This window comes from Protopterus annectens, chromosome 12.part0 (genome assembly GCF_019279795.1).
Source record: "Protopterus annectens isolate FY-2018-M chromosome 12.part0, PAN1.0, whole genome shotgun sequence".
Classification (NCBI taxonomy): Eukaryota; Metazoa; Chordata; order Ceratodontiformes; family Protopteridae; genus Protopterus; species Protopterus annectens.
In genome coordinates this window covers 360,488,493-360,508,565 of record NC_056746.1, presented here as the reverse complement: position 1 = coordinate 360,508,565, position 20,073 = coordinate 360,488,493, and the positions used below count along the sequence as shown (strand labels likewise).

The 20,073-nt window shown below is 41.4% G+C and overlaps 1 protein-coding gene across 5 annotated transcripts in view; it reads right to left on the bottom strand.

The window, feature by feature from the left end:
• The window catches only part of NPRL3 (NPR3 like, GATOR1 complex subunit), a 1,033,612-nt gene that overhangs the window by 788,222 nt on the left and 225,317 nt on the right, over window positions 1-20,073 (bottom strand). For all 5 annotated transcript variants that reach the window (XM_044089441.1, XM_044089439.1, XM_044089442.1 and 2 more), the window contains one exon: window positions 1,070-1,223. In XM_044089441.1, coding sequence (XP_043945376.1) covers window positions 1,070-1,223 — 154 coding nt within the window. The remainder of the gene's footprint in view (window positions 1-1,069; window positions 1,224-20,073) is intronic.

The following is a 20,073-nucleotide window of genomic DNA, read 5'->3' as shown; positions in this document are numbered from 1 at the left end:
GCACCAGAGACATTAATCAAACTCAGGTTGCCAGGGTCATAGTCAGGGCTTTATCCCTCACTGACAATGGAACTTCTTGCAATATGTTAATTTCTAGTGCTGTATAAAGCTCCACACAATACAGAAAAGCAACTTAAATTCTAGTGATAAATGTTTAAGACTTTATGCTTCCAGGACTGTCATGTTTGACTGACACTTCACTTAACTGCACTACAGTGTAAGAGATGGAGCAGGGATCACTGCTGGTGTGGTACTGTGTAAAAATGTCACTGTTCCATGAAACAGTTTAGAGCATATTACAACAGTTCTGCAACAATACACTTTGCAAAACAAAGTATTAAGTGAAAATTCAATTAATATTTTATTTTTAACGACTGTCATGTCCCACTGACTCTTTATTTAGCTGTATGTAGTTAACAAATGCATGAAACACCACTATTTAAACAGAACACTGTGCCAGTAGCAATGGCCTGCTCCATCTGTTAAAGTGCAGAAGATTAAGTGGAGAGTCGGTTTAAGACATGTGCCAAGTGCTTTTCATACAATACTACGTCTTAAAAACTGTCATGCTGTAACGCCATGGTATACCACACTACTTATGCATGAGCCAACCCCCCTTTTAAGGCCATTTTTTCCAACTGATTTCTTGTCTTATAAATGACTACATTCAGTAATCTAACTCATGACTAAACACATCAGCTGTCAGTAGTGGGATCACAGAAACTTCCAGAGATGCAGTTTAAGCATATGTGCCCATCTTTAGAAGTCCACATGTCATACCTCAGAAAGCTGTACAACTCACAGCCAGATGAGTTGGCAAGCCCTATGCAGAAGAATGCACCACTGGAAAAGCTACGATGCATAAGGAAGAGTGGCAAATGACCAAACATTACCAAAGTCCCTGTGGCACTTAACTAGAAGAGAAAACTTGCATTTGGAAGTAGGAAATGAATGTATACTTAAAAATAACAACTCTGACACTGGAATAGGGGAAAGCAATTCTTATAACTCCTATTGAGATCCTGCAGGAAACATTAATTGCCATCATGTAATAATGAATAATGCTCACTTTCTGACATGGCAGTCACCTCATCTTGGATTGCAAGGATCAGCTTAGCTTCCCTGGTTAGATACTGGCACCGTCGCTCCTCGTGCTGCAGGACAATGGCAATTCGGCGGGACAGTGTGTGCAAACAGTTGATCACTGATGGATCAGCATTGGCCTGTAAAGAACAGAGAGCATGGCATTATTCCAGCAAAAGACTTCCAGCTGATATATTGTTGAAATGTTCATTCCTTTATAACTAGATATATGTCAGCAACTGATGCAGTACAGGACAACAGGCAGCTCTATGTTGAATAAAAAAAAAGGGTCCTTACTTCAGAATCCATATATTATTCAAAGCAATTTTTATAACTTGTTAAGACTGAGTAACAGCAGGAACATGTCCTTTATTAGCAGCAGGTGATTAACTGACTCACTATGATTAACGCAGTATCTGCACTACCCCACATACTATCCCTCATCACCATTAAGTTATATCACCTTATCTCCTTGCTACTTAAAACTAGATTCCAGGAAGATATTTTCTCCCCTCTTTTTAATTTCCAATCCGACTGGATCTACAATTAAGCACTCTCTCATAGTACATGCTAAGCATATAAACAGCTGCGGCACAACTGTATGCACAGTCATATTATGTTCCCTGCAAAATTCAGCAATATTTGAGTATAGAAAGTCATTCCAGCAAATTATGCCATGTAGAGTACAACTGCAGAAATTACTGCTAAAACCAGCTGCTTATTAACAGTAAGCAGTGATCAGCATACTCTTCACAAACACTGCATAACCACACACATCTTCATTTTAAACCCAGCAAGCAGTTTTTGTGTATGTTATTAGTAATTCAAACCGTTCTTCATTTTGATCATTCTCAAAAATGAGACCACACAATTTATCACAAAGTTTATTTGAAACTACAAGCATTGGTGTGAGTAAACAAATTCATACCGATCTAGTCAACACTAGACTGGTCACTGATCCGTGTGTGTGGCTGTGGGTGGTAGTCATCTGGGCAGTAAGATGTCACCCAACACAATCCATCAAGCACCTTAAATGTTGAATGCTAATTATGTGACGGAGTGTTGAATATGCAAGCACATCTTCCTTAGAAGGTGAAGAGGTTTGGGGGGGGGGTCAGCGAATGTAGGTGTGGGACTGTGGTGCAAGACCGTCTTTATCAGACACTGCTGGTAGTACTTCCAATCTGAGATGCCACATTTCTAGATACAATGTCAAGTCAAAAACAAAACTGCAAATGTTTGAGTAGCTTAGCTTGCTACATGTTGGAAGGAGTAGGCAGTCTCCGCACCAAAGTGAATGATACAGTCGAGTGTCAGAAACTGCTAGTGAGCAAATTATTTATTAACAACACCCCATAAAATCTATTCTGACAGGTACCACTGAAACATCTTCAAAGAAAAAAGGGGCAATAGTATATCTCAGAATTACTAAAGGCCTTGTGTCAGGGTTTGATGCAAATAATGTTCAGTCAAATGTGCTGATGGGTAAGCGTTGTTACAACAACAGACCTAAAGAGGATGAAGGTGCATTTTCAATCATGTTTCACTTAGTATGGGAACAAAACTTGAATGCCAAGATGCAGTGAACCATCCTAACATAAATTACAGTGAAAGCACCAAACAACACAGTTAATAACAGCCAATCTGCTTCTAAAAAGAAAAGACTGAGTAAGCGGTAGCAGAAAAGCTGGCCTTAAGAAAATGTACAGGAAAGGAGCAAGGAAAGACGTACCAAGAAAAACAGAAAGAGGCACTGAAAATAAAGTACAGTTTTGTACCTACCATAAATGTAGATGTCCGATAGGTATGCATCTGCAGTCATAACATATGGGTTGTCCTGCCTCAGGCAGCCCTTCGGTCGGCCGGATTCCAAAGTCTGGGTCCGGCCTCGGCTGATGTCGCACTTTCCCCGACGTCAGAGTGTTTGGGATATAAAAGCATCAGCCGATGCCATTTTTATCAGTTTTTCTTGCCCCAGATGCCAGGTGCCCTCTAGGAAGGCTAAATTTGGATAAAGGCTGAAAAGTTCCAAACATTTGCAAATTATATACATATATAAACAAACAAACAAATACACCATAATAGATTCCCCCAGCTAGCTGAAAGAGGGGTAAGCACCCTATGAATACCACAGAGTGGAAGGAGGGTGGGTAATCCTGACTGCAGATGCATACCTATTGGACATCTACATTTATGGTAGGTACAAAACTGTACTATGTCCTTCAAGGATGCATCTGCAGTCATAACATATGGGTAGAATACCATAGCCAATCTGGGGGAGGAGGTACTAAGAGAATTATGGTGTAGTTAAGATCCCCTGCAGTACTGCAGTTGCAAACCCTGCTCGGGATCTGGAGTATAAAGGTAGATTGTAATGCTTGGCAAATGTATGCACGGAGCTCCAAGTAGCAGCTTCTAAAATGTCCTTGGTAGCCACCCCTCGTAGGAAAGCTGTAGTGGTGGCTGTGGCCCTTGTGGAGTGAGGCCTGATATTTTCAGGAACTGTCTTTCCATGAAAGGAGTAGCAAAAACGAATGCAATTTCCTATCCATTTTGAAATTGTCTGTTTGGAAATTGCTCTTCCTTGCACCCCAGTTGCATATGCTACAAAAAGTTGGTCAGTTTTTCTGTTAGTTTTAGTTCTGTCCAAATAGTAGCGTAATTGTCTGTGTATATCCAAGGTGTGCAAAAGTTTTTCCCCTTTGTTCTGTGGGTTAGGGAAGAACGTAGGCAAGTGAATAGCTTGGTTCAAGGATACCCTAGATACCACCTTTGGCATGAAAGTAGGATTGGTTCTCAGTGACACTCTATCCTGGTGAAAAATAAGAAAAGGCTGCACTGCCATTAATGCCTGTAACTCAGATACTCTTCTTGCTGAAGTGATTGCCAGAAGGAATGCAGTTTTCCAAGATAAAAACTGGAGGTCTGCTGATGCTGCTGGTTCAAAAGGAGGTAGTGTCAGTTTTTCCAGCACAAAATTGAGATCCCATGCAGGTAGGGTGCGGTCTTCTTGGAGGTGTAACATTTTGATCCCTCTCAAAAATTGTCTGAGAAGAGGGTGTGAGAAGATAGGTGGATCCATATTGTATTCTGCTGAAATTGCTGAAGCATGAATCTTAATGGATGAATAAGACAGGCCATTGTGGAACAATTCTGCTAAGTATTCTAGGATGTGTGCTAGGTTTGCCACTGTGACATCTGTACCCTTTGATGCGCTCCAAATGAGAAATCTCTTCCATTTAGCTGAGTATGTCTTTCTTGTGGAAGGTCTGCGAGCCTCCAGGATAATGTCCTTCACCCTCTGAGATAAAACGGTTTGGTTGGGCTTTAAGGAATCTTCCAGGCAGTTAGCTGCAATGTTTTCAAGTTGGGATGCAGGGTCTTGAAATTGTTCTGCGTTAGAAGAAGAGGCCATAACGGAAGAGGCCATGAGTTTGCCTGAGACATGCTTCTCAATAGCGGGTACCAATGTTGTCTTGGCCAGTCCGGAGCTATTAGTATGACTTTTGGCTGTTCCTCCCTGATCTTCAGTAGAACCTTGTACATCAATGGGAGAGGTGGAAAGGCATATACTGTTAGGGCATTCCAGCTGAAAGAGAGAGAGTCCACCCTCCAGGCTTGTGGGTGGTATGTCCTTGAGCAGAATTTCTTCAGTTGGTGGTTGAGTGGGGAGGCGAACAGATCTATCTCTGGGATTCCCCATTTCTTTGTTATGAGTTTGAAGATGTCTGGATGCAGCATCCATTCGTGTGCATCCATGGTAGTTCTGCTTAATCTGTCTGCTAGTGTATTCTCTTTTCCTGGTACGAATTTGGCCTGCAGCTGGACATTGAGATTCAGGCATAGGTTCCACAGATTCATAGCCATCCAGCATAGAGGGTAGGAATGTGTGCCTCCCTGTTTGCTTATGTACCACATGACCGTGGTGTTGTCTGTCCGTATTAACAGATGCCCTTGCTGGAGGAAGGGTCTGAATGCCTCGATTGCATGCCTTACTGCCAGCATTTCCTTTTGGTTTATGTGCATGCTTAGCTGCCCTTGAGGCCATAGGCCTTGGATACATTTGTCCTCCATGTATGCTCCCCATCCTCGGTCTGAGGCTTCCGTGGTGATGGTCTGCCTTGTTTTTGGTTTGTTGAAAGGCAACCCTCTGTTGGACTGGCAGGCCTGAGCCCACCACAGGAATTCCTTTTGAAGGCATGGAATGATTTGTATCATGGTTTCTAGACTGTGACTGTGTTGAGACCATACATTCCTTAGGTACCATTGTAATTTCCTCATATGCAACCTGGCATGTGGAATTAAAATTATGCAGGATGCCATGTAACCCAGGGCCTGCAGGACTTTCCTTGCAGTAAGCTGAGTTTGTCTTGTCAGAGTCATGAAGTAATCTGGAAGTTGTTTTTGTTTTTCTTCTGTGAGAAAAGCCATCTGAATGATTGTGTCCAGATCCGCACCCAAAAAGGTTATCCTTTGGGATGGTACTAGTCTTGACTTTTGGATGTTGACTGTGTATCCCAAGGTTTGTAGCAGGTGTATGGCATAGGCCAAGTCCTTTAACAATTTTTTCTTGTTGTCCGCTTGTATTAGGCAGTCGTCCAGGTATGGATAAATTTGAATTCCCTGAAGTCTGCAGTGTGCAACTACTGATGCCAGGCATTTCGTGAATACTCTGGGCGCAGTAGATAAGCCAAAGGGCAATGCTGAGAATTGATACTGCTCTGATCCTGCAAGAAATCTGAGGTGTCTTCTGCAATCTGGTCGGATAGGGACGTGCAGGTATGCCTCCTTGAGATCTAGAGTCACCAGCCAAGACTCCTTGCCCAACATGGGAAGAAGTTGCTGTAGGGTCAGCATTTTGAATTTTGGCACAATGAGATAAGTGTTCAGTGCGGACAGGTCGAGTATAGGCCTCCATTGGTTTTCTTTTCTTGGCACAAGGAATAGTCTGGAGTAAAATCCTTGGCCTTGTTCTGTAGATGGTACCCTTTCTATAGCTTTCATCTGAAGTAACTTGCTGATTTGTCTTAAAGCCTCTGCCTTCTGGTTTGGTGGAAGGTTTGGCATTCCGCCTCTTTTTGGCAAAGTATGGAAGTGAAACCTGTATCCTTTGTCTATTATTTGCAATGTCCATGTATCCTTTGTAATGCAATGCCAGTTTTTCGAGAATAAAGCCAGTTTTCCACCCAAGGGTGCTTCCAGTTGATCCCTGGTAGGCGGAATCAGAGTCAAGTCATTGGGTCTATCCTGTAGTGGTGGTAGTAGTTGTAGCTGTTGCACTACTCCTCTGGCTGGCAGGCTGCCACTGACGAACTCTGTAGGGGCCCTTGGATTGACCTCTGCCTCTAGGGCGCCCGTTTCTGCCTCTCTGTGCTCTGGAGGAGTCTGGAAAGGACCAATTCTTTGTAGGCCAGTTTCTGCTGAACCTCGGAGGTTGAACTTGCAGGAAATCTTTAACTGTTTGCACAGATTTTGCTTTTTCTTCAACCTTCTTTAGAATCTCCTGTGCAGGGGAGCCAAATAAATGTTGTTTCTCCATTGGAGCATCGAGGAGTTTAGCTTTGACATGGTCTGGCAAAGATTGCTCCTTCAGCCAGGCATGCCTACGAATTACTGCCCCAGTCATAGCTGATCTAAATGAAGCCTCCAGTGCATCATAGCCACATTTTAAGAAATGATTACTGACCTGTTGTGAGTTGTGTACCAAATCCTGAAGGGATTTACGGTCTAAGGGTTCAGGTGAAGAAAGTTTCTTATTTAGCTGATCTAACAAAAATTCTTGGTACTGTATCATATGGAATTGACAGTTTAATGCCCTGGCAGAAAGAGTAGCAGATGTATAAACCTTTTTTCCCCATCTCTCTAACGCTCTAGACTCTCTTTCAGAGGGTAGGGGATTTTTGGCAGTTGCAACTGCAACCCCTTTAGGGCCCTGAGAAATAGTTTCTGGGTCTGCAGCATGGGCTTAGAATCCGGGACCCTGTAATATCTGTCAGGTTTGGCGGGGGCCGGAGGAAGTAAATCAGGTGCAGTACTGACATCATTGTACACATCATCAATTACAGTTAGAACCGGAGTTATAGCTAAGGGCCTATGCTGGGGCAAATGCAAAAAGGTCCTTAATCTTTTTCTAGAATCAGAGAAATCCTGACCCTGCCATTGAAGGTGTTCTCTCATGGAGTGTAAAGTCTCCCCAAAGGAAAATTCTTCAGGGGGGGAGGCCGAAGGGATAGATTCTTCTGCATCTGAATCCTCATAAGGCGAGTAGGCCCCTTCCTGGTGGTCTGACAAATCAGATCCATCCGTGGAGTAATCTGAGGAGTGAGGTTCAGAGGGGTCAGTCATGGGCCTTTTGTCTGTAGGAGGTTGGGAGGCCCTGTCTGGGTGAGGTTGGGAACCCCTAATTAAGGAGATAAGGTCCTCAGCAAGACTGAAGATCTGAGAACTAGAGGAAGGCCTCTGGGATGTAGATTTGGCAGGCAAAGCTTTTGAAAGTTTGGCAGCTTTAGCCCTGGAGAAGGACTTAATAGACATAGAAGCTGGGGGCCTAGCTGCCCCACATGCAGGGGTAGAAATGTCCAAAGGTATGGTGTCGGACAAATCCTACTAGCTTCGGTAGGGCGTTCTGAAGATGACTCAGCCGGGGCCTCTCTGGCCTCGGTGGTCGGAGGTATGGTTTCGGTAGTAGGAATAGCCGTGGACTCTGTTTCAGCCGAAACCGAGACACTCACGGTAGGCCTAGCCATGGTTTCAACCGAAACCGCGGGCCGCGAGTGTCTGTCCTTTTCCTTGCGTTTTTTGACCATATGCGAAGTCGGAGTCTCCGACGGCATTTTATAAGCAAAAGCGGTTCCAAAAAACTCCTCTGCAAACTCCGACCGACGTCTAAGAGTCTGTCGGTTGAAGGAGGCACAGGCTAAACAAGCTGATACATCGTGGTCTGGGCCTAAGCAAGGAAGGCAGTAAGAATGGAAATCCTTATGAGGTATTTGTTTCCCACAAGTTAAACAATTATTTACTTTGTCTGACATCGGCTGAGGCAAGAAAGAGTCCCCAACGGGGTACTTAGCTTTTTTCGAAGTCTTCGGTAGCTGAAATATCTGGATCTGACTGACCGGCACTTGCGAACAGCTTCTGCTTCGGGCACCGCGCGGCAAGAAAGACTGAGGAAAATGGTGTCGGCTGATGCTTTTATACCCCAGACACTCTGACATCGGGGAAAGTGCGACATCAGCCGAGGCTGGACCCAGACTTTGGAATCTGGCCGACCGAAGGGCTGCCTGAGGCAGGACAACCCATATGTTATGACTGCAGATGCATCCTTGAAGGACATCAGGGAAAATAGTGATTCAACAGACGGGAAAACAGCTACAGGGATAAAGGTACAAAAATTCTAAAGCACTTTAAGGTTGAGACAGTGTAACAAAAAGCTACTATAGAAATGTTTTGCTGAAAATGGTGTCTAGACTAATCATTAGCCCAGCTTAACAGAAAACAGATTCAATGCTCTTCACTCTGCATTCTCATTAGAAGAGAGGAAACACCGGAAAGTTGGGCAAAAACAGCCAGGTATGCCTACAGTACAGAATCTTAAAAAAGGGAGATACAATTAAAATGACAAGTAGATGAGGCAATCAAAAGTATATAGAGGTAAACTCTAAAATATTAAAAGAACACAGGGTCATTTAGTAGCATACCATCTGAGAAAGTTAACCCAGAAGCGGTTCTGGGGATATGTAGTCTGTTTTTACAGCACTAAGATTACCAGCTGTTGTAGACTGCACATGCCAACTGTAGTTTACGGTCAGATGGTCACTTGCCATTCAGTTCTACCTGGTCAATGCAAGAGGCAATCTTCAGGTACCTCTGGGAAGCAATAACCCTTCAACCTCATTATATTTTGAGTGGCTGAACAGCGTGTGTGTGTGTGTGTGTGTGTGTGTGTGTGTGTGTGTGTGTGTGTGTGTGTGTGTGTCTGTATTAAGGTCTTTACCCACTGGAAAAAAAAAGTTGTCTTGAAACATTTAGAATCAAGGATTGACTGGAGTGAAAATATCTTCTGCCATTAGATTTCAGTCAACCTATTTAAGTAAGTAAAATAAGGAGAGAAACCTGGTCTCTGTGCTGTACAAACCAAATTAAGTATGTAAAGAAAGAAGGGTCTAACAGAAATGTTTTGGTGCTGCTGTGGAAGTCAGAGTTGGCATTCAAAAGTAGAGGAGAAATGTTACAGAGTAAACCCTAATGCCTCATTTATATAACGTAATTGCGCGCGCACACACACACACACACACACACACACACACACACACACACACACACATATATATATATATATACATCTATATACATACACACACACACACGTTTGTTTGTTCCTTTCGGCTTTTCGTTAGTGCCACAGCGAACTCCGGTCCGCTAATGATTGGCAGCAGATTTTAACGTGCTGGCTGGCCGGGCCTAACGCACAACCTTCAACGAAGGAACGCCCATTCACGCATGTCGCCACACAGAAGACGCTCTAACTGAGAATCGAATGGGCAACGTCTAACTGTGAGGTGACAACGGTACCGCAGCACCATCACCGCAGTTCACACACACACACATATATATATATATATATATATATATATATATATATGTATATATACATATGTGTGTAATATATATATATATATATATATATGGGTCTAGTTTCATTCAATGAAAACTCATTTCACTGAATTTCAATTCACCCTAAAAAAAAAAATCGCTGAAAGCTCAAATCAATGAAAACACATTTCACTGAATGTAAGTACTGTTGGGCAAATAAAACATATATGCTCTTTTCCCCACTGTAGTGTGATACTGGAATTAATATACATAATTGGGAGGGTGTGGGGGGCACAGCCCCCCACAATGGGGTTGAGGGGGGCATAACCCCCATCTACTTAGCTGTTATATTTATGAATCTCACTTCACCGAAAGCTAACAATATAAAACCAACAATATAATACAAAACCTGCACATGACTCTGTAACTTGTTCAGTCCTTCTCCATTTGCACTGTGATGCAGTCTGGGTTTGGTTCCTATTGGAACATAGAATTTTCAATTGTTCGAATCATTAAAGGTCGACCTTTAATGATCAAACAATTGAAATTTTGAATTCTTTAAAAAGAAAAAAAGAAAAAGTAAAGGGTGTATGCCAACTTAATTATATCAACGCTACTTAAATATACCAACTCCGAGATACTGCATTAAGTGCGATCTCGGAGTTGGTATATTTAAGTTGCGGGGGGTACAGGGGGGCTTGCCCCCCTGCTTTAAGCCGTCAGGGTACGTTTTCTTTGTTTTTTTTTTTAATTTCAAAGTTACGGAACTTCGATCATATGGTGGCGACCATATGGTATTCGAAGTTCCGTAACTTCGATTTTGTAATAGGTAACCATCTGGGTTACCTTAATTGTACTCCTCTAGTTAACATCCACTTCATTTAAATATAAAAATAAAGTCCTTAAACTGCACACACTATTCCAAACATTGCCTCAACAACTGTTCTCAATATGCAGTAGTAACTTCTGCCTTCTTTTGCAAGGTACCACTGTCAATTGGCTGAATTTCACATGGACAAAAAAGTGAGGCAAACATGCTGAATAAACAATGACAGTGCCATTGAAAGGAGAACAAATTAACATGAAATACAATAAAAAAAAAAAAAAAATGAAAATAATTTTGACCAAAAGTAAGAAGATTAATTCCAGGAATGTTAGAACCCTCGTCACTGAAATAAACTCAGGAACTTACTAAAATCCACCAAAGCCAAATTTGAAACTAAAACAGCTACCTATGCCCAAGACAATCAAAGGCATTTTTTTTAGTTATGTTCGTAATCTCAAAAGCACAACATAGTAAAATGTGCTGAGCTCACTGTGAATGATGTTACCTACACTGAGACTAAGATATGGTGAAGGGATAAGGGATGACCTTCCACAGACCCAGACAATTACAGATTCATAAGTCTGACCAGCCTCGTATGTGAAGCCATGGAAAGACTCATCATGGAACTAATCAGTCAGGACATAGGAAACTTCCAAACACTGGACCTGTCTCGGTTTGGATTTGTCAAGGGCAAGTAAGTCATGCTTACTCAACTTGGTGGATGTTTCTGAAAAGGTCACCGAAGCAATGGATGAAGGCAAAATGGTACACACTGCATACCTCAACCTAGTCAAAGCTTTTGACAAAATTCCCGACTCAGACATAGTAGAAAAGATAAATAAACTGGGAATCAACCCCTAAGTCACCCAACTGGATTGCCAACTGGCTTACAGAAAAGGATGTAGGTAATCAAAATAGGGGAAGTTACATCCACAAAGAGACTAAACACCACTTGAGTTCCCCATGATTCTGTGGTGGGACCTCTCCTGTTTACCATCTACTTTTCTGAAGTAAAAGCCAATATCAAAGAGCTCTGGCTGACTAAGTTTGCAGATGACTGCAAACTAGGAGCAGTCACTGAATCCCCAAATGACTTATCCTACAGGAAGGTTTGCCCCAAATAAACAACTGGTGCCAAAATCATGGACAAAATAAATGCCAAGAAAATGCATTATTGCATCCTGTAGGAAGTCATCTATCCCAGGGAACTACTACAGTGGCAATATGCCCCTAGGAGTTTACCCAGTTGTACAGGATTTGGGAATTTATGTGGACAATGATCTAACTTTTGACCAACATGTGCCCAGTGTTGTGAAAAAGTCATCCTATATTTCATAGCTTATAAACAAAGGGAGTGTGTCTACATCTAGGGATGTCACTACCTTTCTTTACTCAGCCCTTATTAGTCCAATCATTGAAAACAATGCCCCATTTGGCAGGTATCTATTCTGACATATGCAAAAACTAGAACAGCCACAGAGATACCATACTAAAAGGATACAAGGCCTAAAAAACATGTCACTGTATTCAGTATCCTACAAACTATTAAGAGATGATCTGTGTCTGGCATACTCTGACCCATTACTGATGGATTTATCGCATATCAGCAAGTCAAATGGCATCAGAAACACTATCTTGGAATCTAAACCTCTTTTGCAATATGCAAGATAATAGTTTGGAGAGACAGTTATATCTCACAGAGGATACCACTACTCAGGAAAACAATCTCCACCCACATAAAACAAAGTTCATTCCTGTCCATTTTCAAGCTCAGCTATGGATAAGAAACAGAAAATTTACCCCAGGACTTCCCGCTGTAATACTAATGGACAGATGCAGCCCAAAAAAGCTTTATCCCATGCATGGGTCCCCTCAAATTATCTATGGTATGATCCCAATTATTCTCATTAGAGTTAATATGCAATTATCGTCCATGGGATGGGTAAGGCCAACCTATAACCAAATGCGATGTTACTTCGAGCAGAAAAAGGGAAACTGGCAAGATTTAATATGGCCCACAAGGGCAGATATCCTAGAACTTACCTATGACCCTATAAAAATAATCTTTCCTGCGGAGGCAGAGCCCCCAAAGACAGGGATTGTGTCACCTGTACCCTCCCACAGGATACAGTGACTGTCCTCAATCTGCACACGCTGTTGTTATGAAAGTGGAATCTATTGCCTATGTTAAGCAGTCACTGCTGGCATAACATTTATAGTGACAAAAGTTAACTTACTTAGCATAAAAATGTTTTGTTTCATTTCTCATTTCCTTTGCAAAATGTAAGTTGTTGGCTCTGAACCGGTCACTGACTGAATCTGACCAACGGTTCTCACTCAGAAGTATTTTCAGAAACCAACCCCATCAGCTTGAAAATGGTGAAATCACAAAGCCCACTCGTACACCAGCTCAGATCACCCAATGCCCTTTTAGCTAGTCATGCCTTTCCCTCTACAATCCAACAGATCCCCTTGTACATACTTGCACTGTTATCCAATATGAATGTTTACTTCCAGTCCAGCTAAACTGACTGCACCCACTCCCAAAAAACAAAACATACTTTTATGGTCTTACAGCCACCTACTTCCGTCTTGCTGAAGTGCAGTGACAGCAATATTACAGTAAACTCTCAGTTAAACGTAACTTAAGCAACCAGCACTCTCAATCAACTGGCAAAAAAAAAAAAAAAAAAAATTCAAAGAAATACAGTACAATTTTCATGTGTTGCACTTTCAGCCCCCCTCCCCCCGCAGAAGCATACTTTACATTTTTAGAGTTGTAGAGTTTTAAAAAGGAAGAAAGGAATAAATTTCCTCTCCCCAATTTGAGAACAAATCAAACCAAACAAATAGTATAGGGTACAGTATTAGTCAGGCCTATTTTTAATAGTAACTCTCAAGCAACCACAAACTATAGTTATCCGGCATCTACCAATCCCCATGGGTGCCAGTTAACTGAGAGTTTACTTTACAACAGCACACCTTTTTCTCTCATTATTGTTAGCGGACTCAAACAGCAATCTCAAACCTATTCTGTAGAAGTTCTCAGAAAACTTCCATCAGGTTCCATCACTTTATTCACTTAAACATCATCTGAAATTCACTTTTTAATAAAAATGAATGATCTTGGATCTGCAGCACTTTTACTATCTGTGGTGTTACCCTTACCTTTGATTGTGAAAAAGGGCTTGTTTTATTTTGCATAAACAGATTTTGATAGTAGGTAATGGTCACTGGGCTCTCCTATTGTACACACTTGCATACCTGTTGGATAACCAGCAGATCTTATTTAATCACACCTAATCTACCCCCTCCCCATATAAGAAATCACATCAACCCCTATGCACTCTGAAATTCTGTCAATGTTTTTGATGCTGTTATATCTTCAGTAAGGCTCCTTCAATCAAGCAAGCAGCACTTTCTGTAAAATTATATTTGTTTGTTCCCAGGCACTTACACTGCATTTTTGGAACATCTCCTCTTGTTGTTGCAGTTTTTTTCCTTTAAAAGGCAGTACTTGCATGGAGTATGGACTCTGTGGAATCCCTTAAGACTCTTACAGATTTCAAGGTTCTAATGTTCCCAGGCAGCTTGCTTTCACAGCTATATGGCCTTTTGTCTACGATCATGTCTCTGTGTACACTGCTAAGCTTACCTAGTCTCTTCTTATCTGTCTTCTATCGTAGGCTATGAACTACTTTGGCTCTCTCATCTGAAATGCCTTTGTCTTTTCTATCCTTACGAAGATTAGGTCCCCACAACTGTACACAGCAGTCCAGATGGAGTTTTACTAGATCTATATATGGAGGAATAATAAAGGCTTGACACTAAACCGATAGTGATGCCTTTACTTCCAAGTCACTTGATTTAGTCCTTCCATGGTGTTCTCTCACATTACTTGTTTACCTTAAGATTGTATGAAAGATACAGCTACCTGCTTTTTTGCTGCTAGTGCTTTCCTCAAATTGTGTACTCCTTTTGGGTTTTTTGGGTGTTATATGAAATATTTTTCAGGTTTATCTGCAATAAAATTTAAGCTGCCATGTTTGGCACTGCTCATCCCGTCTGTCAAGCCTCACTGCATTTCTATATCTTTTTTGTATACAAGATTTGGCTGAAAATTTTTTGTGACCAGCAAAAAGATAACCTTTTCCTGCTAGACCTTCTGCAGTGTCACTTTAGAAACAATGTCACCATCCTTTTGTAGAATTGGATGCCAGTCACTATCCCTCTCAGAATCCTGCTACTTAGCCAGTGTTTTACTCACACAATCACCCTAGTCTATTATTTTTTTAGTAGCCGACAGTTTGAAATGCCTTGTCAAAGTCTGAGATGGGCAAACAACACAGGCCTTTGCTGACCTAATATTTTCTAGGGCCACCTGTACTTTACTAGCTTTAACTGCCCCTTATTTTAGCTAATTGGCCTTCCTCAAGCACCCACCACAAGTTTAAATGTTATCCTTAACTGCACTTACTGCACGTTCCTATTTGCCTGTGCATCTTGCTCCTGTTTCTTCACCGATATATCACACTTGTTGAATACAGTATTTCTCTCATCACTTCTGTAAGTTAAGTTGTCATTACCACATTACTGTCATTTTCTTACATGTCTTTTTCATAAACAAGCATGATACCTCCACAATGGCATTTTTACCATCTGTTTACTGTTCTGGCACTCCAACTGCTTGAGTTTCTCATAATGTGCTAATGAGGCATTTAGTCCCAAAAGCTGTACAGTCTGTTTTTTTCTAAAGCCTAATACCTCTAGCTTAGCATTTTTTGTGTTAAATATGCACAGTGCAGGTTGCTAGCTCTTACTCCATAGGTCAAGAACTGCTATTAGATTTGAAACCATACTATATCCACCATCTGAAAACATAAGGTCCACTATTCTCCCCTGTCAAGCATGTTCTGACATTAATCCACATATACCCTCTGCAATATTTAATTTTATTAACCTTTTGAGTTTTCAAACTACTGACCTCATTTCATGGCCTGAATTTTCTCAGAAATGTATTTTGCTCCTATACAACAAATGATTCCCCTAATAGACTTGAAACATTCACTGCTTTGTAAAATACAAACCTGTGTTATAGTACATAAATTATTTTCCCCTTTCCTCTTTTTGTCCAGTATACAGATAAATATGCTTTTAGTCCTTCCATCCAAACATTCCAATGCAAGACATACACCATGTCTGTCACCCTTGTTCTTCTGGATATGTGGTCTCCAAAAACTGATCCAATACTCTCAGTGGGGTCTCTCCAGATTTCTTTAAAGTGGCATCACACATCTATCTTAACTCTGATCAGATGCATCTCTCTGTAGGTAAAGAAGTGGGTAACATAAGCATTTCTTAACACAGAGAGTATTAGATGCAAACTATAAATCCTGACAAAAAAACACAGTGTGCAAACACATAACTAAAGTCTACCACAACATGACAAAGACATAGGAAAATCCTAGAAGGGCAATGAAAACAAACAAAAGGAGGAATTATGTCACTGCTGGCCAAACACAGGAGAGATTAGCCTCATATGCTTCTGTGACTTATCCAAGATGCACAAACCAGTTTTCAGTCATGTACCTATACATTATATATGTAAGCAAAGGGTTCACTGAGAGAGTCATATCTGCAGTCAGCTAATCTCTTATAAAAGCATATACTGGTTTTTAGGTAAATACTAGACTATTAATCTGCAGACTATTATAAGCATCGCTAATAAGAGGTCAAAATCAAACTCCGTATCTTGTACCTGCGAGGTAAAGACCTTAACCATTATGCTAAAGCCTCCCTCGTGTTATAGTATGCAATACAGCTGCAATGGTGGTGAGGCCTCCAGTACTTGAAGGGAATAAAAAAACATTCCAGATAAGTGTTTTCTTCTACTCTAGGACTGCATGAGAGTCAGAAGGGCTCAGCATTACTAAGAAGACCAGATGTCGCCCTGACTCTTTCAGGCTCAATATTAACTCCTGTGTTGCTCTGGTAAAAAATGTTGGTCTTAGTGCTCATTGTGCTACACTTAATATTTTTAGATACATCACTATTCAGTATGGCAGCAATAGAAGAGCTGTAGTTAGTTACCTCCAATGACTAATCCTCTTCCATCCTGGCTTTCCTGTTGTGCCATCACCTTCATCTGAAAGTCAGCACCACAACAGCGCTACAAAATTGAGTACTGCTGCTTTGAGTCTTGAGCTAGGACAATACTGATTTGTTCAAGGTACTGAAAACAATCCAGAACTTCTAAAGACACATATAAAGAAGTACCCAAAAATTTCTTACTGTGAAAAGCTGTACATATAAGCTGGCTTCAAGTCAGAAATACCTACTGCTCTGTCTCAATAACACCACTTGGACTTCCCACTCATGCCCTAAAAATACACTGTGTAAGCGAAGACTCATTTTTTTTACTATGTTTTGGGCACACATCTGCTGGGCTACTCTTGAAACTTGCTTGTTGGGCCTAAGGGACAATGCAGTGTGAACAGCTTGAACTTATATTGTCCCCTACTACACCGTATGCTTTCAAACACCTTCTTTGCATGCCACAAGTTTAGGTTATCTGGTGGCAAAAGGGTGTTTCCACACCCCTGAGGTACAGTCCCTCAGGCAGGATGCTAATGCAAGGTCCTAGCTGCTTGACATAGTGGCATGTTAAAGATCTCATGACAATTGCCAGAGAAGAAAATTAAGGGAACTTTTTCAGTATCTTGCCTAATTTCTCCTAGTCTATATGATACCACCTTGGGCCTCTTATTTAAAAGGCCATATGTCCAGTGAGCCGGGAAAAAAACTACATAAACAATCGGATCAGTCTGATGTTACTCAAACGGTCTTCTAACCTTGTAGTACCCAGCCTGAACAGCTGCTGAAGTGATTCACCAGGGGCAACAAATTCTGCTACATCTTTATGGATTCTATGGTAAACTGCAATTGGCTCTTGTTATAATTCATCCTTTCCCTCAGTTCTGCCATCTCTTCTGTCACAGTTCTGATTTACCAGAAAAATTGTATACACCATCTTAAAAAATGAAGAGCCAAAAAAAAACAAAAAACACAGAGATGCTTTGCCTGCTTATACCATTTCCTAATCACCCCCTGCTATTTATTTGAAATACTTATGATATTGCTTTCCCTAAATACATACATACATATAAACACAAGCACCCCTTCTTCCAAACCAGTTTTCATCACTCTGGAAGCCTATGTCATAGTCATTTAGGTTCATTAGGTTCATAGAGGGTATTTAGCCTACGGCTTTTTACAAGCCAAGGCACCCTTTATTTTTTTTAGTTATACCCCTTTGCTATGGGTGCCATTATTTTCTGTTTTCTGACTATCTGTCGAACTGAGGTATCCCTGGGGTCCTATCTGCGTATCTCCATCCATTGGTCAAGATTTCATGATGAACAAGGCCAGCGAGGTTTCTGCTCACATTGTACCGGGATTTTGTTCCACAGCATAGAAGGTCTTGGGTGATGAATCTATCCTCCAGCCGTCCTCCAGCACTTGAGCGTTTGAGCCGAGTCTTTCTCATCAAATCTGGGTTTTCTAGATTTTTTTTTTTGAGGTGAATTCATCAAATCTAATCTGTGTTGACAGTGCCTTGTATGTTGCTGCAAAGGTCACCAGGTCACCTCTGAGGCAACTGAGGAACTGAGCTGAGACTCTTTGGGGGCAGCATAGGACAGATTTTTGAGCTTTTTATCCCTTGGTGTTTTTGTTTTTTGTGGCTCCAGCAGCTGCAGCAATCGGGTGTCTGACATGATTAATGTAGCAATATACTATGATATATGTCCTGATGGTGATGAGAGTGAGGATATGTATGTGATCTAGATGAGAAGAGAAGAATGATGATCTGGCAAGGTTAGTTAACTTCTTAACTACTTTAGCTAGGGTACTATCTGTCCGGATGACAGACTACTCCCTAGGTCCTCAGGTCCCTAGGTCCCTTTTCTCCTATTGCCAGCTGTGATTGCCCACCCATTTTTAGCTAGGGGTAACCTTGTTTTTACCGGCGGGGCATGACATTTATTTTTTGACCAGTTTTCCTTTTCTGTGGCTCTGGCACTCTGATTCTTTCTGTGAGACCCTGTGGTTTGTGTTGTTGTCAGATGTGTTGTTTCTGTGCAGTTTCAGTCTGCAGTCATCTGCAAACTTTGTCCTTACTTTGCTTGTAGTTTGCTTGCCAGGACTAAAAGTAGAGTGGAAACAGAGTGGGGGGACCCTGACCCCTGTGGGACACCACAGGCTCTGACCAGTCTGACTCTGTGCCAGCAGCTCTTCTGACCCTGGTTCTTGGTTTGCAATCTGTTTTGTGATGTCTTGGTTGACATTTAAGCTGATGAGTTTTTCAATGATAGGCCTTAGGATGATATTATGGGTATTGTATCCAGATTAGCCAGATCGAGTATAGCTTGCCCTGACTCTTTTCATCAATGGCTTTTTTTGAAAAAGTCAAAAGCTTTTTAAAAACAAAATTAAAGGCGAAAACAAACAAAGCCAACTGGATTTGATCCAAAGTCTGCAAATTCCCATAGTCTTATTATCATGTCTTTATTTCTCCTCCATGGCTTTCCAGATAAGGCTTGTCAAGCCACGGTCAGGCAGGGTTTCGGGGCGTGTGAGGCAGGGTCGGTGGAGGGCACTTTGCAGTGCCCACCGCTGGTCCATGTGTAACTCCCCAGAGGTTGATTCTTCCAGAGCTAAGAGCTGTACAGCTGTGGGTTCATTTCCTTTGGAGCATCATGGATTGAGTTCATGGACATGGATGCTGTGGATGTTTTTTGTTTTTGGAGAGCTTTGAGTTTTGCTGGAGAGAGCAGTTCACTTGAAGCTGGAGGCTGCTGGGGGCTGGTATAGATATTGGGGGAGGGGAGGGTTGGGGGAGGAACCTGTCAGCCAGTATGTTGGCAATGTCTGCAATGTCTGTAGGATTCATCTCAATTTCATTCAAACTAAACTAGCTCTATCTGGGTTTTGTTTCCCCTCCCAGGTTTAATATAGCTAAGAAAGCCCTTTGATTGTCTTTCTTGAGTCTTAGCTATTTTTTCTCAAAATTGCTTTGGATGATTTGTCCTTCTTCCTCTCCCTGCCATGTCCCTGACACACATCTGCATCTTCATGTCCACATCTTTCATTATTCTACAGAATTTTCTACATAGTGCCCTTATTTCATCACTTCCCACCATCTTGTAATTTATCATGCAATCTCATTTCTGTTTTATCCTTAAATAATGTAATTTTGTATGTTGTAAAACAGTTGTATGTTTTAACTGGATTTCAAAATAATTTCTGTGGTCTTTTTTATACAGTATCTAATGTATCTCTTTACAGCTCATTTTGAGCTTCGGTCATGGCTAAAAAGGGTCAGATTTTCCAGACTAGCTACCCAGTTAACAAATCAAAATATATAAAAATAAATAAATCCATTTTAAGCACTTTCAGGTGTCTCTTGTGATTACCTTTGTATAATGCTAATACTACTTTAAACATGCTACTCAACTGTCAAGGTTTAAAAAATGTTTTCAGTTTTAGACATATGGAGTGTTGGAATGCAGGGA